The sequence below is a fragment of the Larus michahellis genome, chromosome 20 (assembly GCF_964199755.1).
Source record: "Larus michahellis chromosome 20, bLarMic1.1, whole genome shotgun sequence".
NCBI classification, from domain to species: domain Eukaryota; kingdom Metazoa; phylum Chordata; class Aves; order Charadriiformes; family Laridae; genus Larus; species Larus michahellis.
The window spans coordinates 2,074,812-2,097,769 of record NC_133915.1 but is presented as its reverse complement, the minus strand read 5'-3'; the positions used below and the strand labels follow the sequence as shown (position 1 = coordinate 2,097,769).

At 69.3% G+C, this 22,958-nt stretch overlaps 1 protein-coding gene across 6 annotated transcripts; it reads left to right on the top strand.

Annotated features, from left to right (window-relative positions):
- The first annotated feature begins 1,225 nt into the window (after positions 1 to 1,225).
- Positions 1,226 to 21,864, top strand: CAMK2B (calcium/calmodulin dependent protein kinase II beta). Of its 6 annotated transcripts, XM_074563895.1 has the most exons (22): positions 1,226 to 1,328; positions 1,537 to 1,667; positions 4,365 to 4,459; positions 6,249 to 6,308; positions 6,852 to 6,906; positions 7,031 to 7,096; positions 9,330 to 9,402; positions 9,880 to 9,982; positions 10,599 to 10,682; positions 11,267 to 11,361; positions 11,578 to 11,700; positions 11,811 to 11,894; positions 12,631 to 12,673; positions 13,233 to 13,307; positions 15,332 to 15,369; positions 15,445 to 15,516; positions 17,170 to 17,214; positions 17,551 to 17,599; positions 20,259 to 20,334; positions 20,433 to 20,527; positions 21,271 to 21,505; positions 21,598 to 21,864. In XM_074563895.1, exons 1-21 carry the CDS (start codon positions 1,323 to 1,325, stop codon positions 21,501 to 21,503), a joined length of 1,701 nt encoding a protein of 566 aa, XP_074419996.1. In that variant the 5' UTR covers positions 1,226 to 1,322; the 3' UTR covers positions 21,504 to 21,505; positions 21,598 to 21,864. The 6 variants fall into 6 exon arrangements, with proteins under 6 accessions (XP_074419996.1, XP_074419999.1, XP_074420000.1 ...); XM_074563898.1 differs by lacking the exon at positions 1,226 to 1,328 and having other exon boundaries at positions 1,495 to 1,667; positions 15,329 to 15,369; XM_074563899.1 differs by lacking the exons at positions 1,226 to 1,328; positions 13,233 to 13,307 and having other exon boundaries at positions 15,329 to 15,369.
- The last annotated feature ends 1,094 nt before the right edge of the window (positions 21,865 to 22,958 follow it).

The following is a 22,958-nucleotide window of genomic DNA, read 5'->3' as shown; positions in this document are numbered from 1 at the left end:
GCACCCTGACCCCCCCCAACACCACCCTGCTTGAAGGTTGGGGACAGGGACGTCTGCGGGTGGCCCTCGTGTCCCCCACCGTGGGCCCCGGGGACAGGGGTGGTGGGGGCTGGATTTTTGGTGTCCGTGTGGGTGGTGGATACGGGATCCCGGGCCGGGGGGGGTGGGTGGGCTGGATTTGGTGGGGTGGCTTTGGGGGTGCTGACCTCGGAGGTCTCACCCCACTGCACCCCACCTCCCTGTCGCCGTGTGTGTGTGTGCGTGCGTGCGTGCGTGCATGTGTGTGTGTGTGTGTGTGTGTCCCATCTCCCCCGCGCCGGGCGCTGAAATTTCTCCGGTGGCGATGCACAAATATAACCGGGCTCGGCGCAGTCCCCCACGGCCGCCCACGGTCCCCATGGCAACGGCAGCGCCAGCCGCCAGCCGCCCACCCGCGCTCGCCCCGCGCCCCGGGGTGGGCACCCGCGCCCCACGCCGCCCCCCCACCCGCTCGCCCCCACTGGGCCGCTGTGAGGCTTGGGGGGGGGCGGGGAAGGACCCCGCTGTCCCCACACACCGGCCAGGCCCTGGGGCTGCTGGTGGCTTCCTGGGTGGCCTCTTGCGCCTGCCCCCCCCCCTCCCCACCCGAGAAAAATTTGTCGTCCCCCCCCTCCAACAAGCACTGGGGGGGCTTCGAGGTGCCCTTGGGGGAGATTTTTGCCCCCTCAGACCCCTCCCGGGTCTTTTGCTTAGTGGGGAGGTTGGAGCTGGAGGGGTTGTTTGAGGTGACGTTGGGGGGGGGTCGGTATTGGGGGGCACATAAGGGGGTGTCCGCAGGGGGGGGATGCGGGGCGATGGTGGAGGGGGTGGATGTGTGTTCCTTGAGGGGGGGTATCTGGATACTGGGGTCTTTTTTGGGGGGGACGGGGGGGGAAGATCCAGGGGGGGACAGTAGATTTGGGGGCCTTGGTGGGGATGTGAGATCCCGGGGAGGGGGTCTGGGGATGGGGCTTTTTTGGGGGGGGTGAATGTGGGTCCTCAGGGCGGGGGAGAGGGCCTGGATTCGGGCTCCTGTGTGAGGGGGGATGTGGGATCCGTGGGAGGGGTCCTGGATGCAGGAATATTTCGAGGGGGGGGAATCCCGGGGATGGGGGGGGGGGGGGGGGGGGGGTGTCTGGATATGGGACGTTTTGGGGGGGTGGATGTGTGTCCCCCCCAACCTGGGGAGGGGGGGGGGGTGGGATTTGGGATAAAAGGGTCCCGGAGGAGACACCTTTGGGGAGACACGTTGGAAAAGGGGGATCCCCGCGGGGTCCCGGAGGGGTCCAGCCCCGGGGTGGGGGATGCGGGTGGGGACCGGCGTTGCGGGGGCGATCGGGCGGGTGCCCCGGGGGAGGCGGAGGGGAGGGGAGGGGAGGGGAGGGGGCGGGGGGGGGATCCCACCCCGGGGTTGGGGGGGGGGATGTGGGGGGCGGCGGGGGCTGTCCCGGGCTGGTGCCTCCCCCGGCCGGTGCCTCCCCCGGCCCGGCAGCGCCTCCTCCCGCCCCCCCGCGCCAGGCGGAGCCGGAGCCGGAGCCGGAGCGGAGCCGGTGGCGGCTCATTGCGGCGCGGCGCGGCGGCAGCATGGCCACCACCGTGCCCTGCACCCGCTTCACCGACGAGTACCAGCTCTACGAGGAGATCGGCAAGTAAGAGCCGCCGCCGGCACCGGCCACCGGGCACCGGGCGAGGGGCGGCGGGGGGGGGGGGGGAGATGGGGGGCGGGGGGGGGGGGGCTCCGGCCGCCGCTCGGTGCAGACGTGACGCATCTCCCCCCCCCCACCCGGCGGGACGGGGCAACCGGGACCGGCCCTGCCCAGCCCCCCCCCCCCCCCCGGCACTGCCCTCCCCCCGGTACTGGCCCTGCCCCCCCCCATAACCCCCCCCTTCATACCCCCCCCTTCCCCGGGCCGGTACCAGCTCCCCCCCGCCACCCAGCATCCCTCCCCGGCCCCGACCGCAGGGACCCCCGGGCCTTACAGCCTCCGACCCCCCCCGGTTCCTCCGCGTCCCCCTCCGTGCCCACAGACCCCCCCCCCAGTCCCTGCAGCCCCCTTGTTCCCCAAGGACCTCCCCATCCTTACAGACATCCCCCCCCATTTTTCCTGACTACCCCCCCCCCCGCCCCCCGCAGTCCTTATGGATGCCCTGGACATCCCGGTCCTCCCCCAAGCCCCCCCGGATCCCCCCCTCAGTCCTTATAGACCCCCCCAGCCCTTATAGCCACCCTTGACCCTATGGACCCCCCCATCCTTATACAGCTCCCCCCGTCTCTCCTGACCCCCCCCCCAGTCCTCACAGATCCCCCAGCGCTCCCAATGCCACTCTTGGCTCCTGCGGACCCCCCCCCCCCCAAATCCTTACAGTCCCCCTTGCTCCTATAGACCCCCCCCATCCTCACAGACCCCCCCCCCCCAAATCTCTCCAGACCCCCTTGGTCCTTATAGCTGCCCCGGTCCTTATTGACCCGCATCCCTCCAGAGCCCCCCCCCAAAGCCCTTACCGACCCCCCCCCCCCAGCCCTTAGAGCCACGCGGGTCCTTATAGACCTCCCAAACCCCCTCAATCCTGATGGACACCCCCCCGCCGGGGTCCTTATCGCCCCCCTGGATCCCTCATCCTCCCGCCTGTCCTTGAGTCTCTGGGGGCACCCGCTCCTTTTAGACCCCCCCCCCCCATCCTCCAGGCCCCCCTCGCCCCCCCCTCGCCCCTAGAGATCCTCCCATCTCTCCAGCCCCCCCCCTGCCCCATCTCTATAGACCCCTCCATCCATGTCTCCCCTCTGTTCGTTACAGACCCTCCTCATCCTCCAGCCCCCCCCCCCCCCCCCCCCAGCCCCCATTAGACCCCTTTGGGCCTTATATAACTCCCCAAATCCACTAATTCGCTCCCCCCCCCCCCTTCTGGACCCCCCGAGTCCTTAAAGACCCCAGGGTCCTTCTGTGCCCGCCGTGTGCATGACCCCCCCCCCCCGGGAGCGAGTGCTGGGGGGAGCTGAGGAGGGGCTTGTTTTGGTGGGGGCTCATTTGCCCTCAAGGCCATGGGGCGGCAGATTGCCCCCCGCCCCCCCGCCACGACCTGCGTGCAGGGTTGGGGGGGGTAAAACTGGGGAAAGGGGGTAGGTGGGGACAGACCTCATCAGGGAAGGGGGGACACCACCCCCCCGGCGGTGGGGGGGGACATTTTGCAGGCATAGACGTGGTCCCTTCGGGGGGATGCGGTGCCATCAGGGGCTATTCCCTCGCTCTCCCCAAAATCCAGCCCGTCCTGGTTGCTATGGCAACGCGGTTTCCCCCCCCCCCCCCATCTCTCCGTGTCACCCGCCAGCCATCGCGCGTGTGTCATCCCCCCCCATGCCGGGATTTTTGGGGACATCTGCCCCCGGCCGGTGGGGGAAACTGAGGCACATCTTGGCTGGGGGTGGGGGCTGTCCGGGACAGTCGTCCCTCCCGCAGGAGCTGTCACCCACCGTGTCCCTTGTCCCTGGGGCCATGTGGGGAGGGGACAGGGGGACAGGGGGGTGCCAGGCCCTGGGTTGGGGGGGGGGGGGGTTCCCCCTTGTCCACCAGCAGCAGCAGGGTCCCCATGGTCCCGGCCAGCGAGGGGCCCTCAGTGTCCCGGTACATGGGGGCCCAGCCTGGCCACCACCCTCCCGGGCCCATGTGTCCCCCGTGGGACACTCAGTGTGGCAGTGCCGGGGTGCCACGGGGCTCTGCCACGTCCCCAGCCTGGCTCAGGGGTCCCTCTGCCACCCCCAGGGCAGAGCGGGGGCACCCGCTGCCCCCAGGACCCTCCAGGCAGGGGAAGGGCAGGGACGTTGGTGCTGGGAGGGGGACGGGTGGTGGTGGCCCTTGGAGAGGCCGTGGGAGAGCGGGTGCCACTGCATGGGCACAGCCACGCTGTCCCTGTCCCTGGGGCTGCCGTGTCCCGTCGTGCCCGCAGCTGGGCCCCGTGCCCGCTGCCGCCACCGCCATCACCACCGCCATCACCACTGCCGCCGCCACCATGGCCACCGCCGCCATCCGGGGCCACCCGCCGTCCCCATGGCAACCAGCTGCCGGTGCTGGATCCTTCCCGCGACCCCCTCCATGATGCTGCCCCCCCCCCCCGCACCCCCAACACTCATCCCACCAACAAACCCCCCCGCTCAGCGTCCCCCCCCCCCCCCCCATCCCCCCATCCCGGCACCATCGGGGTCCCCCCAGTGTCGGGGTTCACCCCCCCCCTCCCCCCCAATGCTGAGTCACGGCCGGCCGCGGGTGCTGAGTCACGGGTGGGAGCCCCCCTTTGGGGGGGGGGGGGGAGCTGAGGCAGGCGGGGGGCGCTGAGGCTGTCCCCCTCCCCAGGGGGGCTTTCTCGGTGGTCCGGCGCTGCGTCAAGCTCTGCACCGGCCATGAGTACGCCGCCAAGATCATCAACACCAAAAAGCTCTCCGCCAGAGGTAGGACACCCCCCCGGGACACCCCCCCCCCCCTCCCCCAGGGCCACCCCGCAGCCCGGCCGACCCCCCGCCCACGGTGACACCCGTGGTGCCCATCACACCCGTGACGCCCGTGATGGCCGTGGTGACGGGTGCCAGCTGGGGGTGGGGGGGTGCTCAGTGGGGGCTGGACCCGGCCCCTCCTGCTGCTGCCCTGCGGGGTCTCGCCCCCGGGGTGTCCCCCCGGTGCCCTGCGGCACCCCTGGTGTCCCCTGGGGGCGCGCGCCCCTGTGCGCAGGCTGTGTGTGTGTGTGTGTGTGTGTGCGCGCGCACATGTGTACGTGCATAAGTGGGGTGGGGGGGCCGGGGGGGTGTGCACAGGTGTGTGTGTGTGTGCACTGGTGTGAGCCCTGTGTGTGTGTGTGCGTTCATGGGGGGGGGGTGTGCAGTGTGTGTATTCGTGGCGGGTGGGGGGCGCACACGTGTGCGTGTGTTCATGGGGGGGGGTGTGTGTTCATGGGGGTGCGCACACGTGTGTGTGTGTGTCCACAGCGGGGTGTGTGTGTCCACGGCGGGGTGTGTGTGTCCATGGCGGGGTGTGTGCGCACACGGGAGCAGTGGGGGGGGGGTGCTGTGTCAGTGGGTCTGTCGCACAGGCCAGCAGCGTGTGCACGGTGCGTACGCGGGGGGCTGCGTGCCCAGGAGTGAGCGGAGCGGGTGTGCGTCCCAGGGTGTGCGCGCGCCCCCCCAGCAGCGGGTGTGTGTGCTGCGCGCAGTGGGGGGAGTCCTCGCGCCCAAGTAGCGTGTGCGTGGCGGGGGGGTGTAGGTGCGGGGTGCACACACGTGAGCAGGCAGCATACGCTTGCACGGGGTGTGGGGGGTGCACTGGGGTGTACGTGCGTGTGTGTACCTTGGCCGGGGGTGGGGGTGTGTGTGCACACGCGTGTGAGTGGCGCGTGTTTGCTCTGTGTGAGTCCAGCATGCGTGGAGGGGGGCTGTGCGTGTGAGCGTGTGAGCTGTCTGCGTGTCATCGCGACCACACACGCGTGTGTGCGCACACCACAGGTACGGCCACGCCGCCGCATGCGCCCCAGTACACACGCGCGCGGGCACAGCCGCACGCTTGTACGGTGGCAAACACGGGCACACGAGCGCACACGTGCCCGGGCACACCCAGGCGCGCCCACGCGCGCGGGCACAGCTGCACACGCAGGTACCGCCGCGCGCGCGGGCACTTGGGGGTACGGCCACGCCCGGGCACAGCTACAGGCACTTGTAGCACCCCGCGCCACGCGTCCATGGGTGACCACACCCCACGCCCGCGACGCGCACACAACCGCACACACGTGCACAGTCACACACAGGTACAGCCGCACACGCTTGCCCGCCCGCCCGCGCGCGCGCGCACACCTCCGTACCTGCACAGCCACACACGCGGACGTCCACACACGAAGGTGCGCAGCCCCCCGCGCCTGTGCACACCTGCGCACCCTCGCACCCAAAGTGCAAACCTGCCCGCACCGGCACGTCTGCGCACGTGCACACCCCGACGCGCGCACCCGCACACCGGTCGGTGCACACATGCTCGGTCCCCACACGTGTACACCGTCACACACACCTGCACCCATGTGCACACCTACATGCGCACCCCCCCGAGAGCCGCGCGTGCTCACACGTGGGCACCCGCGGGCTCCTCCAGCCGGGGACGGGGACGGGAACGGGTGACCCCTGTGGGGCAGGCGGGGTGGGGACAGGGTGGTGTCCCAGGGTGGGGACAGAGGGTGGCCCTGGCTGAGCCCTGTCCCCCCAGACCACCAGAAGCTGGAGCGGGAGGCCCGCATCTGCCGGCTGCTGAAGCACTCCAACATCGGTGAGTGGCACCTGGCCCGGGACACACTGGGGACACCGCGGGGGCGTGCGGGGTGCCAGCATGGGGACAGGCTGGGTGCCACCCTGGGATATGCCGAGTGCCCACCTGGGGACGTGTGGGGGAGTCTCATCCATGGTGTCCTGCTCGGTGCTAGCCCAGGGACACGCTGGGTGCCACCTTGGGGACACGCTGGGTGCCACCATGGGGATGTGCCACCCTGGGAACAGGTGGGGTCCTGCTGGATGCCATCCCAGCGATCTGCTGGGTGTCAGCCCTGGGACGTGCCAGGTGCCACCGTGGGGGGTGTGCCAACGCCACCCAGGGCCATGTTGGGTGCCACCCTGGGGACATAGTGGGTCCCACCCTTGAGGTCCTGCTTGGTGCCACCATTGGGACGGGCAGGGTGTCCCCCTGGGGCCGGGCCGGGTGCGGGTGTGAGGGCTGTGTGTGACACAGACGCGCGTGTGCCACGCGTGGGGGCTGCCTGGGGGCTGGGGGCTCCCAGGGCTGAGCCTGTCCCCGTCCCCGTCCCCGTCCCCGCAGTGCGGCTCCACGACAGCATCTCGGAGGAGGGTTTCCATTACCTCGTCTTTGACCTGTGAGTGTCGCTGGGGGGGGGTGGGGGTTGTCGGTGGGGGGTGGCTGTCGGGAGGTGCCGGGGGATGGGGGCGCCTGGACGCGGGGGGGTCCCAGGGTGACGCGGTGGCCCGGCTGCGTTGCAGGGTGACCGGCGGCGAGCTCTTCGAGGACATCGTGGCGCGGGAGTACTACAGTGAAGCTGATGCCAGGTGAGCCCCCGCCCCACCCCCCCCCCCCCGCCAAACCCCCCTGGATTCCCCCCAGTGGCACCCCGCCACCCCCCACACCCCCCCCGGGCCCGGGGGCTGCAGGGATGGGGCAGCTCCAGCAAGGCAGGCAGAGGCGGGGGGGGGCACCCAGCGGGTGGAGCGGTGCCCCCACCATTACCGTGACACCCCCGGCCCCCACCACCGGCTCCATCCCGCTGCCGGGTGCTCGGTGGGGCCCCCCCCACCCCACAACGTCCCACCACCCCCGCCCCGTGCTCCCCCCCCCCCCACCGCTGAGGCCTGGTGCTGTCATGACATGTGCTGGAGGGGAGGGGGGGCTGGTGGCGGGGGAGGGGCCCCCAGGGCCCCCCCCCCCCGTGCCGGTGCCACCCCCAGTGCCCTGTGTGCCCACCGTGTGCCTGTCCCCGTGGTCTCTGGGCTTTCACAACATTGTTTCTCCCCCCTCTCTCGTTCCCCCCATCTCCGCCCCCTCCCTGTCCCCCCCACCGCCCCCCCTCCACCCCCCCGTGCCCCCTCCCCACTCCGTCCGTCCTCGTCCCCTGTCCCCCCCCCGTCCCCCCCGTCCCCCCCCCGTCTCCCATCACGCGTTGCTCGGGCTCTGTGCGTGTCCGTGTGTCCGTCCGCGTGTCCGTCTGTCCCACCGCTGCCCCTCCGCTCGCTGCCCCCCCCCCGGCACCCCCTTCCCTGTGTTTTGCCTCCTGCCCCCCCACCTGCCCCCTACTTGCCTTCCTGCCCCCCCCACCACCCTTCTGCCCCCCACCTGCCCCCTCCTGCCCCTGTACCCTCCCACCCCCCTCTCCTGCCCCCCCGTCCCCCCCCCCTTCCATCCCATTCCTCCCCATCACGCCCCCTCTCTGCCCCCCCCCCATCCTGCCCCCCACTCCCACCCCTTTATCCCCATCCTCTCCCCCACCCTCTGCCCCACATCCTGCCCCCCCCACCCCTTTATCCCTATCCTACCCCCCCCACTTTATCCCCATCCTCCCCCCCACCCCCTGCCCCACATCCTGCCCCCCCACCCCTTTATCCCCATCCCGCCCCCCCACCCCACCCCCTGTCCCCTCTCCTGCCCCCCACCCCTCCATCTTGCCCCTCACCACTTTATTTCCATCCTGCCCCCGCCCCGCCCTCCGACCATCCTGCCCCCCTCCCACCCCCTTTTACCCCATCCCGCCCCCCCCCACCTACTCCCCCCCCGCCCCCCCCGCCCCCCGTTTTGTTTTGCAGTCACTGTGTCCATGAGCTATTAGCACGCGTTTCTCCCACCCATCACTTTGCCCCTGTGCAGAGGGAGCCGCAGGTCAGTATAACGGGGGGGGGGCCGGGGGGGCCGTGCCCCCCGCGCTGCCCCCACCCGCCGGAGCATCCCGCTTCCCGGCCCCCCCGCTCCCCTCACTGGGACCCCACTTTGGGGCTCTCTCCTCCCTCCTTTTTCTGCCCCCCCTTCACTTTTTTTGCCCCCCCCCGCCCTTGCAGGGAGGTTGCCCCCCACCCCCCAGCACCCCAGCCAGGCGGGCCCCCCCCCCCACCTTCACCCCCATTTCAGCCTCTCATCCTCCCGCTCCTTCCCTCTTTCTTTCTTGTCTCGTCTCCATCCGCCCTCCCCGCACCACCCCCCCCGTGCCCGTCCCCCCCCCCCGTGAGTCTGTCTGGGGGACCCCGGCGTCTGGGTGGCAGCAGGGCTGAGGGGGGGGGGGTCCCCATAGGCGGGGGGGGGGGCACAGCAGCACCGTTAGGGTGACCCCCGTGGTTCCATGCCAAGATGGGGGCACTCCCTGACGGGCACCCAGGGGTGACCCCCAGGCAGTGACCTGTCGTCCCACCCCCGCCACCCCCCAGGGGTGGCTCTCCAGAGGTGACACCCACAAGCGGTGAGTCCCCAGGCAGTGACAACCCCCCCCCCCCCCAGGCAGTGACCCCCCAGAGGTGACAACCCAGGGGGGAACCTCCACTCAGTGACCCCTCAGGCAGTGACATCCCCCCCCCCCCCCGGCAAGGCGGGGGCACAGGCGTTGCCGAGCCCAGCACCCCCCCACTACAAGATCACCCCTTGTTCTCACAGCGTGTCCCCCCCCCAGGGGGCTGGCAGGGGGCTGGTTTGGGGGGGGTGCGGGTGCCGGGTGCCCACAGCTTAGGGAGGGATGTGGGAGGTGGCGGGGCGGGGGGGCAGCGTGCCCCTGACCCCCCCGTCCCCCCCGATGTTTGCACGCAGCCACTGCATCCAGCAGATCCTGGAGGCCGTCCTCCACTGTCACCAAATGGGGGTCGTCCACAGGGACCTCAAGGTGAGTGCGTCCCCTCCGTCCGTCCCTCTGCACGGGGGGGGACTTCCCCGCCACGCTTTGGGGGTCCACAGCTTCCGGGGGGATGGTGGGGAGGGGCCTGGCTCCATGGGTCCTGGGGAGGGGGGGGGGAGGGTGTCAGCTTCCCCTGGCTGGGGGGGTCCCCTCTGCTCTGAGGACCCCCAGCTGCCATCTCCCCTTTCCGGGGGTGTGTGTGACCAATCCCCCTCCCCCCCCCCAGTCATGGCACCCTCCTGCCTCGAGTTGGGTGTTCATGGTGTGCCCCCCACCCCCCCCCCCCGCATCGCCCCCCACGTCCTCCCCGTTGGGGCTGGGGGGATGCGGGGTGACGCCGAGCTGGGGCTGGCGGTGGGGGACCCCCCCCCCACCTTGTGGGGGCGGCTGCAACGTCCCCTCTGTGTCCATGTCCCCCCCCCCGCCACCCCCTTCCCCGGTCCCTCCTGTCCCTGCCCGCGCCAGCCCGAGAACCTGCTCCTGGCCAGCAAGTGCAAAGGGGCGGCCGTGAAGCTGGCCGACTTCGGCCTCGCCATCGAGGTGCAGGGCGACCAGCAGGCGTGGTTCGGTGAGTGCCACCGCCTCCCCGCGTCCCCGTCCCCTGACCCCCGCGTCCCCGTCCCCTGCCCGCCAGGGTCTGCCCCTGCCCCACCACGGCCATGCCCGCAGCATCCTGCCCCCCGCGTCCCCCCGTGTCCACTCTCTCCCTGCCCTGTGCCCACCGCGTCCCCCCGTGCCCACCGTGTCCCTGCGCTGTGCCCACCACGTCCCCCCCTGCCCGCCATGTCCCTGCCCTGTCCCCGCCACGTCCCCCCATGCCCACCGCGTGCCTGCGCTGTGCCCACCGCGTCCCCGCCATGTCCCTGCCCTGTCCCCGCCGCGTCCCCCCATGCCCACCGCGTCCCTGCACTGTGCCCACCGCATCCCCCCCTGCCCGCCATGTCCCTGCCCTGTCCCTGCCACGTCCCCCCCGTGCCCACCGCGTGCCTGCCCTGTCCCATGCCTGCCGTGCCCTTGCAGCGTGCCCACTGCATCCCCCCCTGCCCACGATGACTCTACCCCGTGTCAAGCCCGTGCCCGTTCCCCAGTCCCGTGCCCACCGCGTCCTGCCCCGTGCCCGCCCTGTCCCTGCCCCTGCCCCGTGCCCGCGCGGCTCAGTCGGCTCCTGCCGCTCTCGGTGGCAGGCTTCGCGGGCACGCCTGGCTACCTCTCCCCCGAAGTCCTGCGCAAAGAGGCCTACGGCAAACCCGTGGACATCTGGGCATGCGGTGAGTCCGTCCCGCCTGTCCCCTTCCCGCTTCCATCCCGATCCCCATCTCCCTCCCGTCCTCTCCCCTTCCTGGCTCCTTCCTAGTCCCATACCACTCCCATCCCAGTCTCATCCTCATCCCCACCCCAGTTCCATCCCGCTCCCATCCCAGTTCCTGTCCCAGTCCTCCTCCTGGTCCCATCCCTGTCCCCATCCTGGTCCTGTCTCCTTCATCCTGGTCAAATCCCACTCCTGTCCCCATCCTGGTCGCACTCTGGTCCCGTCCTTGTCCCCATCCCTGTTCCATCCCCTTCATCCTGCTCCCACCCTGGTCCCATCGCACTCCCCATCCTGTCCCCATCCCGGTCCCACCTTGTCCCCACCCTGTCCTCATCCCGTGGCCATCGTGCCTGGGTGGTGCCATGCTCTCCCAGGTGGGAGGGTGCTCCGTGGGGGACAGTGCCACCTGGCAGCACTGGGGAGGCTGGCGTGGGGACAGGCCGTCCTGGGGACCCTGCTGTCCCTGGGCAGGGCTGGAGGGAGCCATGGGGAGGCCGAGCGTCCCCGTCCCTCCCTGCCCTGACCTGGCTCTCCCTTGCCCAGGTGTCATCCTGTACATCTTGCTGGTGGGCTACCCGCCGTTTTGGGACGAGGACCAGCACAAACTCTACCAACAGATCAAGGCCGGTGCCTACGACGTAAGTCCCGGTGCCAGGCACCCCCCCCCCCGCGCTGTGGCTGGCCAGCCCGTTCACTCTGGAACCTACTGAGGGACACTACAGCTAATCACCACCAGGCAGAGCCTGTGGGATGGCTTTGAGGACACGTGGGGAGGTGGAGGGACGCAGGCTCCGTGGGGCTGCCCCTCTCCAGCTGTCGCCCTGCCATGTCCCTGTGTTGTCCCCCCCCTGCAGTTCCCTTCACCCGAATGGGACACGGTCACCCCTGAAGCGAAAAACCTCATCAACCAGATGCTGACCATCAACCCCGCCAAGCGCATCACAGCCCACGAAGCCCTCAAGCACCCGTGGGTCTGCGTAAGTGCTGTCCCCCCCAGCCCCTCAACCCCCAGCGTGTTGCCAGTGTGTCGTGTCCTCCCGCCCCCGGTGGCTACCAGTGCCTCTGCTGACCCTCCTGTCCCACGCAGCAACGCTCCACCGTGGCCTCCATGATGCACAGGCAGGAGACGGTAGAGTGTCTGAAAAAATTCAACGCCCGGAGGAAGCTCAAGGTGAGATCCCCAGGGAGGAGCGGGGGCTGCGCCCGGCCCTGGCCATGCCCGGTGTCCCCGTGTCCCCCCCCCCCGGGCTCAGTACCACCCTGCCCGTCCCGGGACTGTTCCCATGGGCCACTGTCCCACCTCAGCCATGCCCCCAGCGGTGCGGGCCGCATCCTGGCAGCGCCCAGTGGAGCATGGTCCTGTCCCAGCCACCCCAACGGTCCCGTCCTGACTGTGCCCGGTGCTTCCCTGCCCAGCGTGGTCCCATCCAGGCAGCCCCCCGGCGCTTTCCCACCAGGCACAGTCTCATCCCAGTGGTGCCGTGGTCCCATTGCCGGCCATGCCCGGTGTGGCACGGTGTCATCCCAGCCGTGCCTGGTGTCATCCCGGCCATGCCTGCTGTGGCACGGTGTCATGCCGGCCATGCCCGGTGTGGCGCGGTGTCATGCCGGCCATGCCTGGTGTCATCCCGGCCATGCCCCGGTGTGGCACGGTGTCCTGCCGGCCATGCCCGGTGTCATCCCGGCCATGCCCGGTGCTTTACCACGGCCCACGGTCCCATCCCAGTGGTACCCGGGGCAGGACGGTGCCATCCTCCCCCTGCCCGGTGTGTCACCCTGTGCCATCGTCACCACGTGCCCTGCCTGGCGCATCACACCGTGACACGGCTCCCCCCACCGTCCCATCCCCCACCCTGTCCTGCACCCCCCCAGCCCAGGGCCTCACCCTGCCCCCCCCCCTCTTGCAGGGCGCCATCCTCACCACCATGTTGGCCACCAGGAACTTCTCAGGTAAGGGGGGTCTCCTGCTGGCTGGGGGGGGCCAGGGGGCCACAGCCCCCCTGCCCACAGCCCCCGCCGAGGCCAGTGCCCCCCTCCCCCCTCTCTCTGTCGCTGTCTTTCTCTCTTTCTCCCCCCCCCACCCCGCCTCTTTATCCCCCCCCCCCTTTTTTCCCCTGTTGGCGAGGACGGGGGCATGTGTTAGCCAAGGGGGGGGGGCAGGATCCGGCCCCCCCCGGCCCCACGCACACAGCAGCAGGTAGTGCCCGGTCCCTGTGTCCCCCCCCCCGCCTCCCAGCCCCACTCTGGTGGGGGGAGGGGGGGTGACACGGAGGGGGGGGGGGGGGATGGGTGGGGTGGGAGGGTGGGACGAACGACAACGGAGCAGCGCCAGCCCCTTCCAGGCCTGAGGCCGGGGTGATGGGCACCCCAGGGTTTGTTTGGGGGGGGGGGGTGGGAAGGTGGGGGTCCTGGCTGCAGCACCGTTCCCCCCCCCCCCGCCCCCCCCCCGGCCGTCCCTAACAGGAGCTCTGCTCCCTCTCTCTCTGCTCTCTCTCTCTCCTGCCCGCAGTGGGCAGACAGACCACCGCTCCTCCGACCATGTCGGCGGCCGCCGCCGGGGCCCCCCTGGGGCTGGTGGAACAAGGTAGACGCGTCCGCAAAGGGCCCCCCCCGGGCCCCCCCCACCCCCCCCACCCCCCTTCTCCCCTGGCCCCGCTTGGTTTCTGTGTGTGTCACCCACCCCTCACCCTCCAGTCCCCATGTCCCCCCCAACCATCCTCTTCCTCCCCCCAACGGGTTTCGGGTGCCCTCCTCGGAAATCGGAGCGCATGCATGGCCCCCCACCCGCCGCACTGATCCCCCCCTTCCCCACCCCCCCACCTCTCCCCCTCCCCACAGGGATCGAGAGATGCCACTCTTCCTCCCCCCCCCCCGCTGCTGTCACCCCCGTGGCTGGTCCCGGGGGGGGGGGGGTGTGTGTCTCTGTGCCCCCCCCCAACCACCTCCGGCAGCGCTTGCCCCCCCCCCATCCCGGGGGGCCTGCTTGGGTGCTCATGCCCTGCTCTGGGCTGGTGGTTCCTGGCGGGGGGGGGGGCACACACGGTGGTGGCACCCCCATGGGACCCCTCCAGGGGCCCCCGCCTGGGTCAGCAATGGGGAGCTGGGGGTGATTGTGCGATAATTTTAGGGTGTTTTCCGCCCCGCCCCCCGCCCCCCATTGCTCCCACCCCACAGCACTGCCCCCCCCCCCCCCCCCACCCGCACACAGGGGGGGCACACCGGTGCATGCGGGGGGGGGCAAACTGGCCGCATGCCCCGCGTCCCCCCCCACGTCCCCCCTTGTGTGTGTGTGTGTGTGTCCCCCGCATGCCACCCCTCTGCATGTGCCCCCCCCAGCCCCGCACGCCTGTCCCACCCCCCCCACCCCCCCCCAGCATGGCTTCCTGAGAGCTGCAGCCGGTGTTCGTGGCGCCGCGAAACACTCGGCGGGTTTTAAACCGTGCCCCCCCCCGGCCCCCGAAAAGGGCTACAGCTGCCCTGTCCCACCCACCCCCCCCACGCCGGGGTCCTCCCCTGGCCCCCCCCAATTCGGCTCTGGTTTAAACCCCCACCTCTCAGCGCCCGCCTGCTTTCGGAGGAGGGACCGGGACCCTTGGGGACACCCCGCCAGAGACCCCCATGGGGACATGGGTCCGCTGGGGGGGGGGGGGGAGTGGGGGTGTCCCCTGCCCCCCTGCCTGCCTCCCCAACCCCCCCCCCACCCCCATCCCCCATTGGGTGCTGCTCCGTGCCACCCTGCTGTCACCGGACTTGTCACCACACAGACACCCCCCCCCCAGCCCGGTGGTGCGGCGCGGGGGGGGGATCCCCGGGCCTGGAGGAGCAGCGAGGATGCTCGAGGTGACAACCCCGCCACCCCCCCCAGCCACTTGCCCCCCCCGCCAGGTCCCAGTTTCCCCCCCCCTCACCGGCCAGAGGTCTCGATAGCAGTGACAGATTTTTTTTTCTCCCCCGTCCTCGTCCCCCTGCAGGGTGACACTGGAGGGGGTCACAGGGGGCCACCCCCCCGCCCCCCCCCCGACTCGACTCATCTTTTTTATGTTGTTTTTTTTATGTTTTTCCCTTTTTCCTCCTTTTCTCCCCATTTCTCTCTCTCCCCCCCCTGCCCCCTCCTTTCTCTCTCGCTTTCCTCTCTGCATTTCTCCAAGGTAAGCCAGCACTGCCCCCCCGCCGCGGGGGCCATCAGAATGGGGACCCCCCCCCGGCTCATGTGTGTGTGTTCCCCAGGATGGGGACACCCCCTCCCTAAGGATGGGGACCCCCCAGATGGGGCCAGCTGCCAGGATGAGGACACCCCCAGCTTGGGGACAGCCCCCCCAGCATGGGGACAACCCCCCAAGGATGGGGACACCCCCAGGATGGAGGCACCTCCCTAGGATGGGGACACCCCCTAGATTGGGGACACCCCCAGGATGGGGACAACCCCCTGCCAGCACGTGTCTCCCCCCCAGCACCAGGGTGGTGGGTGCTGTCGGCAGCCGGGGGGGGGGCATCGGGGTGGGGGGTGGGGGCTGGGTGTCGGTGGGGGGGACACACACATAACACACAGTGTCCCTTGTCCCCAGGGGAGGGGACGGCCGCTGACACTCTCTCCCCCCCCCACAGCAGCTAAGAGCTTACTGAACAAGAAGGCGGATGGCGTGAAGGTGAGGGGCCGTGGAGGGGGCTGTGGGGGGGCCGCCCCCCCCCATGTCGCTGAGCCCCCCCTCTGTCCTCCCCAGCCCCAGACCAACAGCACCAAAGGCAGCGCTGGCGTCACCAGCCCCAAGGGGACGCTCCCACCCGCCGCACTGGTAAGTGTGTCCCCCCCGCAACCCCCCCCCTCCCCCCGCAACCCCCTTCGCCGGATCCATCCCGCCAGCCCATCCCATCCATCGCCATGCGCCCCCCCACCCCCACCCCCCGCCCCCCCCGCGTCCAGCTGTCTGTCCCTCAGTCCCTGGTGTCGGTGGGCATGGGGGGGCGTCACAGGGAGGGGGGACGGAGGGGGGGGGGCAGGATACGGGCACAGGGGTACCCCCACCGCGGGGACGTGAGGTGGGTGGAGGACGCGGGCATGGAGACGTGCTGCGACACGACAGCAAGGTGGGTGCAGGCTGCGGACACGGCGGTGGTGCCACCGCAGGGACAGCGAAGGGGGTGGAGGGTACAGGCACAGGGGTGCCCCGTGGCGGGGACAGGCTGGGTGCAGGGCGTGGGCAGGGGATCCCCGGTGACGTGGACAGCAAGGTGGGTGCAGGGTACGACCGTGAGGTGCCCCCGCCATGGGGACGAAGAGGTGGGTGCAGGGTACGACATGGGGTGGCCCCGGCCATGGGGACAGCGAAGTGAGTGCAGGGTACGACCATGAGGTGCCCCCGCCGTGGGGACGAAGAGGTGGGTGCAGGGTACGACCGTGAGGTGTCCCCGCCATGGGGACGAAGAGGTGGGTGCAGAGTACGACCGTGAGGTGCCCCCCCGCCATGGGGATGAACAGGTGGGTGCAGGGTACGACCGTGAGGTGCCCCCACCGTGGGGACAAAGAGGTGGGTGCAGGGTGCAGGTGCAGGGTTGGGGATGCTGAGCAGGACCCTGAGGTAAGTGCAGGGTACGGCAGGGGCTGCCTGGCCGGCACGGCGGGCACAGGACGCGGGGCCGCCCCGGCAACGTGGACGGCAAGGTGGGCGCAGGATGCGGGCACGGGGGCACCCAGCCGGCACAGGGGGTGCAGTGTACAGGCATGGGGGTGCCTGGCCGGCACGGCGGGCGCAGGACGCGGGCACGAGCATCTCGAGCTGGTTCCGGCAGCGCGGGATACGGGCAAAGGGAGGCCCAGCCGGCATGGCGAGCGTGGGGTACGGGCATGGGGACACCGCGCCGGTAATGGTAAGCGCAGGATACAGGCAGGATGGTGCCTGGCCAGCGCAGCCAGGAGACGGGCGCGGGGGATGCCCGGCTGGTAGTGTGAGCACAGGGTACGGGTGAAGGGGTGTCCAGCCCGCGCGGCAAGTGTCGGGTACGGGCAGGGGGATGCCCGGCCGGCGCAGCCGGTGCGGGGCACGGGCAGAGGGATGCTCAGCTGGCACGGTGAGTAGAGCACCCGGGCAGAGGGATGCCCGGCCGGCGCAGCCAGTGCAGGATACGGGCACGGGGCTGCCCTCCGCAACCCAGCCGGCTTTTCCTCGGCCGTCTCTCTGCGTCTCTCCCCCCACAACCCTGCTCTTTCCCTTCTTCCCCGCCCCCCCCTCCCGTCTTTCTGTGAATTAAACCATTTGGGCTTTCGCTGGACTAATGACTCTCTGCTTCTCTCCCCCCTCTGCCCCTCCCCGAATCCGGTCTGGGTCTCTCTTCGCCCCCGTCCGCGTGCCGCTCGCTCCGTCATCCCCCCACTCCGTTGTGTCCCCCCCGGGCTCTCGCTTCCTCCCCCCCCCCCCCCCCCGCCTCTGTCTCTCTCCCTTCTCCCGTAGGAGCCTCAAACTACTGTAATTCATAACCCCGCGGACGGCATAAAGGTATTGCTGCCTCTCTTCCCTTCTCGCCTCGCCCGCGTTCGTTAGCCCCCGGGGTCGTTTGGGGCCCCGCTTTCCGCCTCCATCCTCCCCCCCAGCATCAGCCATGGCGCGGGGCAGGGAGGGGGCTGACGTGGCGCTGGAGCGGATGAGGAGCGCGCACGGGGCACGGTGACGACGAGGGGGTCCCGTCCCCCCCCCGCCGCTGCGGCATCCGGCATCGCCGGGGTCCTGACGAGCCCCAGCCGGGCTCATCCCCCCGCCAACTCCCAGCTGGGCCCGATTCTGACCCCCTCTGTTTGTGTCTCTCCCCCTGCACCGCCGCCGTCCTGCTGGCAGGAGTCGTCCGATAGCACCAACACCACCATCGAGGACGAGGACACAAAAGGTGACAGGGATGCGGGAGGGCTGCGGGGAAGGGATGCACTGGGAAGGCGCTGGAATGCCCTAGGATGGAGCTGGGGCGCACTGGGATGGTGCCAGGATGCTGTTTGACAGCACTGGGATGCTCTGGCACAGCACTGGGATGCGCTGGAATGCACTGGGATGGAGCTGGGGTGCAGTGGGATGGCACTGGGGTGGCATCAGGATGCACTGGAATGCACTGAGATTGCGCTGAAGTGGAGCTGGCACTGGGACGGCACTGGGATGCGCTGTGAGGGTGCTGGAATACACCAGAACGGAGGCGGAGCTGGGATGCAGCTTGTGAGGTGGAGCCGGGATGCAATTTGACGGCTCTGGGATGCACTGGGAGGATGCTGGGATGCACTGGGAGGATGCTGGAATGCACTGGGAAGGTGCTGGGGTGCACTGTGATGGTGCTGGGATACAGTGGGATGACACCAGGATGCCTTGGGATGCACTGAGATGGCACTGGGATGGAGCTGGGATGCACTGGGGTGGCACCAGGATGCACTGGGTTGCACTGGAATGCACTGAGATGGCACTGGGGTGGAGCTGGGATGCGCTGGAAGGGTGCTGGCATGCCCTGGGATGTATTGGGCTGCACTGGGATGGCAGCGCAATGGATTGGGATGCACAGTAATGGCACTGGGGTGCACTGGGATGGCATTAGGATGCATTGGAGTGAACTGGGGTGGAACTGGGATGGCTCTGTATGCACTGCAATGGCACGGGGACACTGGCATGGCACCGAGGTGCACTGGGATGGGCTGGGATGGCACTGAGATGTACTGGAATGACGCTGGGTCACAGTGGGATGGTACCAAGATGAATTGGGATGTGCTGGAATGGCAGTGGGATGCACTGGGTAGAACTAGGCTGCACTGGGGATATTGGGATGCGCTGGCACAGCACTGGGACAAAGCAGAATGGCATTGGGATGTCACTGGGATGCACTGGAACAAACTAGAGTGTAATGATATACTCTGGAATAGCATTGGGACATACTGCGGTGGAACTGGTCTGTATTGGAATGCACTGGAGTGGCACTGGGATGTGCTACGATACAATGGGTTGGCACTGGGATGCACTGGGGTGGAACTGGTCTGTGTTGTAATGCACCAGAATAGCACTGGAATGCACTGGGAAACACTGGGACGTGCTGGGGGTGGCACTGAGATCCACTGGAACACACTGGGATATAGTGCAGTGGCACCGAGATGCATCTGAACAGCACTGGGATGTGCTGGAAGCCACGAGAATCGTACTGGAAGGGACTGGGAAGCAATAAGATGGTACCACAATGCGCTGGAAAGGAACTGGGATGTATTGGGATGCACTGGAATACCACTGGGACGTAGTAGATTGGCACTTAGATTCAGTGGGGCATCACTGGGATGCATTGGGACAAACTGGAGTGTAATGATATACTCCGGAATAGCGCTGGGACATACTGGAATGGAACTGGGCTGCATTGGAATGCGCTGGAGTGGCACAGGGATGCAGTGGTGTGGCATCAGGATGAAATGTAGCACTGGGATGTAGTGGAGTGGGCCCATTGGAATGGTGCTGGAACACACTGGGATTGCACTGAGGTTCACTGGGACACCGTGGAATTCAACAGCATGACACTGGGATGCACTGGGATGGAGCTAGGGTGAACTGGAATGCACTGGAAGGGCACGGGACACTGGGATACAATAGGAAGGCACTGGAATGCTCTGGGATGCACTGGGATGGAACTGGGGTGAGTCGGAATGCTTGGAATAGCACTGGGACAGAGGAGGCTGCCACTGGGTTGCACTGAAATGCACTGGGATGGCCCTGAGATGTACTGGTGTAAACTGGGGTGTAGTGGGATGCACTGGAGTGGTACTGGGGTGTCCCCAGGATGCAGAAGGATTGCACTGGGATGGAACTGGGATGTATCGGAGCGCACTGGCGCAGCACTGAGGTGCAACAGGATTGCACTGGGATGTATTGTGATGCGCTTGCATGGAACTGGGATCCATTGCAATACACTGGGATGGTACTGGGATGCACCGGAATGGCACGGAGCCACAGTGCCACTGCGGTACTGGTAGCCACTGGTACGGAACTGGCTGTATTGGGACTGGGACGTGCTGAGCTGGCACTGGGACGGCACTGGGGAGCACTGGGACATGCTGGGAGGGCACAGGACGCCTGGGCCATGGGGATGCTGCTACTGGTATGGCAGAGCTGCGGGGCCCTGGCTGTGCGGAGGCCCCTGTGCCTGTCCCCAGGCTCAGTCTGGCTGTCCCCATAGGCTGTCCCCCAGGGTCAGTCTGTCCCCGTCGTCTGTCCCCAGGGTCAGTCTGGCTGTCCCCATGGTCCCTGTGTCTGTCCCCATGGTCCATGTGTCTGTCCCCATAGTCCATCTCTGTCCCCATGGTCGGTCTGTCCCCATGGTCCCCCTCCCATGTGTCCCTTCTCCATGTCCATCCCAACAGCCCATCCACCCATCCCCATGGCACCTGTCCGTCCCTCTCCCACCCAGCCCCCTCCCGCCACCACCTCCAGTGTGTCCGTGTCCCCCCCCCGCTCCATCCCAGGGACCCCAGTGCAGGGACGGAGACAGGGACGGGGCGGTGACAGTGTCCATCGTGTGTGTGTCCCCCCCCCAGCCCGCAAGCAGGAGATCATCAAGATCACGGAGCAGCTCATCGAGGCCGTCAACAATGGAGACTTCGAGGCTTATGCGTGAGTGGGGGCCCGCAGGTGGGGCGGGGCCGGGTGGGTGTGGCCGGGTGGGGCGGGGCCGGGCAGGGCGGGGCCGCTGCTGACCCTCCGCCTTGCAGGAAGATCTGCGACCCGGGACTCACCTCCTTCGAGCCCGAGGCCCTGGGCAACCTGGTGGAGGGCATGGACTTCCACCGCTTCTACTTCGAGAACTGTGAGTGCCCAGCCCTGCCTGCCCCCTGCCCACCCCCTGCCCGCCCCCTGTCAGTGCCCTCCCTGCCCCCTGCCCTCACCCTGCCCACCCCCTGCCCGCCCCCTGTCAGTGCCCTGCCCGCCCCCTGCCCCCTGCCCACCCCCTGCCCGCCCCCTGTCAGTGCCCTCCCTGCCCCCTGCCCTCACCCTGCCCACCCCCTGCCCGCCCCCTGTCAGTGCCCTGCCCGCCCCCTGCCCACCCCCTGCCCGCCCCCTGTCAGTGCCCTCCCTGCCCCCTGCCCTCACCCTGTCAGTGCCCTCCCTGCCCCCTGCCCTCACCCTGCCTGCACCCTGTCAGTCCCCTCCCTGCCCCCTGCCCACCCCCTGCCCGCCCCCTGTCAGTCCCCTCCATGCCCCCTGCCCACCCCCTGCCCCCTACCCGCCCCCTGCCCGCCCCCTGTCAGTCCCCTCCCTGCCCCCTGCCCTCACCCTGCCCGCCCCCTGGCAGTGCCCTGCCTGCCCCCTGCCCACCCCCTGCCCCCTGCCCTCACCCTGCCCGCCCCCTGTCAGCGCCCTGCCTGCCCCCTGCCCTCACCCTGCCTGCACCCTGTCAGTGCCCTGCCCACCCCCTGCCCTCACCCTGCCCTCACCCTGCCCGCCCCCTCCCTGCCCATCCTGCCTCTCCATCCACCCCTCCCTGCCCCGCATCCCTCCCGCCTGCCTACCCCCCGCTGCCCACTGATGGCCGCCCCCCCCCGCCCGCAGTGCTCTCCAAGAACAACAAGCCGATCCACACGACCATCCTGAACCCCCACGTCCATGTCATCGGGGAGGACGCCGCCTGCATCGCCTACATCCGCCTCACCCAGTACATCGACGCCCAGGGCCGGCCCCGCACCAGCCAGTCCGAGGAGACCCGCGTGTGGCACCGTCGCGACGGCAAGTGGCAGAACGTCCACTTCCACGGGTCGGGGGCCCCCGTCGCCCCACTCCAGTGAAGGTGAGGGCGGGATGGGGGCGACGGGGAGGGGAGGGGAGGGGAGGGCGGCCGGGGTGCCGCGGTTGCGCCTCACCGGCGTCCCGTCCCCGCAGAGCTGGCGGTGGCTGTCCTGGTTCCAGCCCGATGGCGATGGCGATGGGAGCCGAGCTGGCAGCCGGAGCTGCGGCCCCGAAGCACGCGTCCGCATGCCTGTCCCCCCCCACCCCCCCGCCCCAAACCCCGTCCCCCCCACCCCAAGACCCCTCCACCCTGGCCCCTGCTCCTCACCCCCCCCGCCCTCCACGTCCAGTGCCTGTGTTTGCAGAAAACAAAAAGACAAAAAAAACAAAAACCAAAAAACCCAACAAAAAAAGCCAAAACGACAAGGAAAACAAACAAAAAAACAAAAAAAAAAAAAAGAAAAAAAAAAATAAACACCAAAACACAATCCAACCCAACCCACACCCAAAAACCAACCAGCCGCTTGGCCACAGGCTGGGGGGGGGCCCCCAACAGCCAGACACATCCCCCCCCCACCACCTCCCCCCTGCCCACCTCCGCCTGCGGGGGCAGGGGGTGTCTCCCAGCTGGCGGGGGGGGTCCCATCCCCTCCCCCCCCCCTCCCCGGCTGCGCTTGTGGCGTTTTCGCTGTTGCTGGTGGTGGATGTTGTTCTTCGGATTCCGCTTGCGCTCTTTTCCCTCCCCGGGCCCTGTACATAGAGAGAGCTCTTTATTTTTGAATTCCCACAAGGGCGTCCCCGGCCGCGGGGGGTGCTCCGGGCTGGGGGCCGCCAGCTGGGAAGCAAGGTGGGACACACACACACACACACACTGGATGCCTTTGGGAGGGTCCCCCTGATGGGCACCCCCCCATGATGGGCACCCCCCCATGTCCCCATCCTGGTGACGCAGACCGGGCATCCAGCACCCCATTTTCCCCCTCCCCGGGCAGGCGGGTGGCTGGGTGCCAGCTCCAGGTGCCGGCAGGTTTTAGGCGATGGGGGGGGGGGGGGGTGGGGGGGTGGTGGTGAGGGGGAACGCAGGCTTTTTGGGGGGGGGGGCACCTGGGGGAGCTGCGGGGCTCGGGGTGGGGGGGGCTTGGGGCAATCCAGCCAGCACTGACGCAGCATCGAAAGCACTTTAGACTAAGAGAACGGGTCTCTTAGGGGGCACATGCTGCTCCGCCGGGTGCTGGGGGTTCCCCCCTCCCTCATCCGCCTCTCCCCCGCCCCGCTGCCCCCCGACTCCCCTTCCCCAGGGGAGGCATCGCCCTGCTCCGGGCATCTCCGGCTCGATCACGCGTGTTCCCCCCGGGGTTTCCCCTTCCTCCATCTCCGTGTCCAGAGGCGCCATGTGTTGCTGGGGGCCTGGTTTTGGCTGGGGATAGGGGGGGGTGGGGGGGGGGAGGGGGTGTGGGGAAGGTATTGGGGGCGGGGGGGGGAGGGCTGGGGGATAGGTTTTGGTTTTTTTTTTT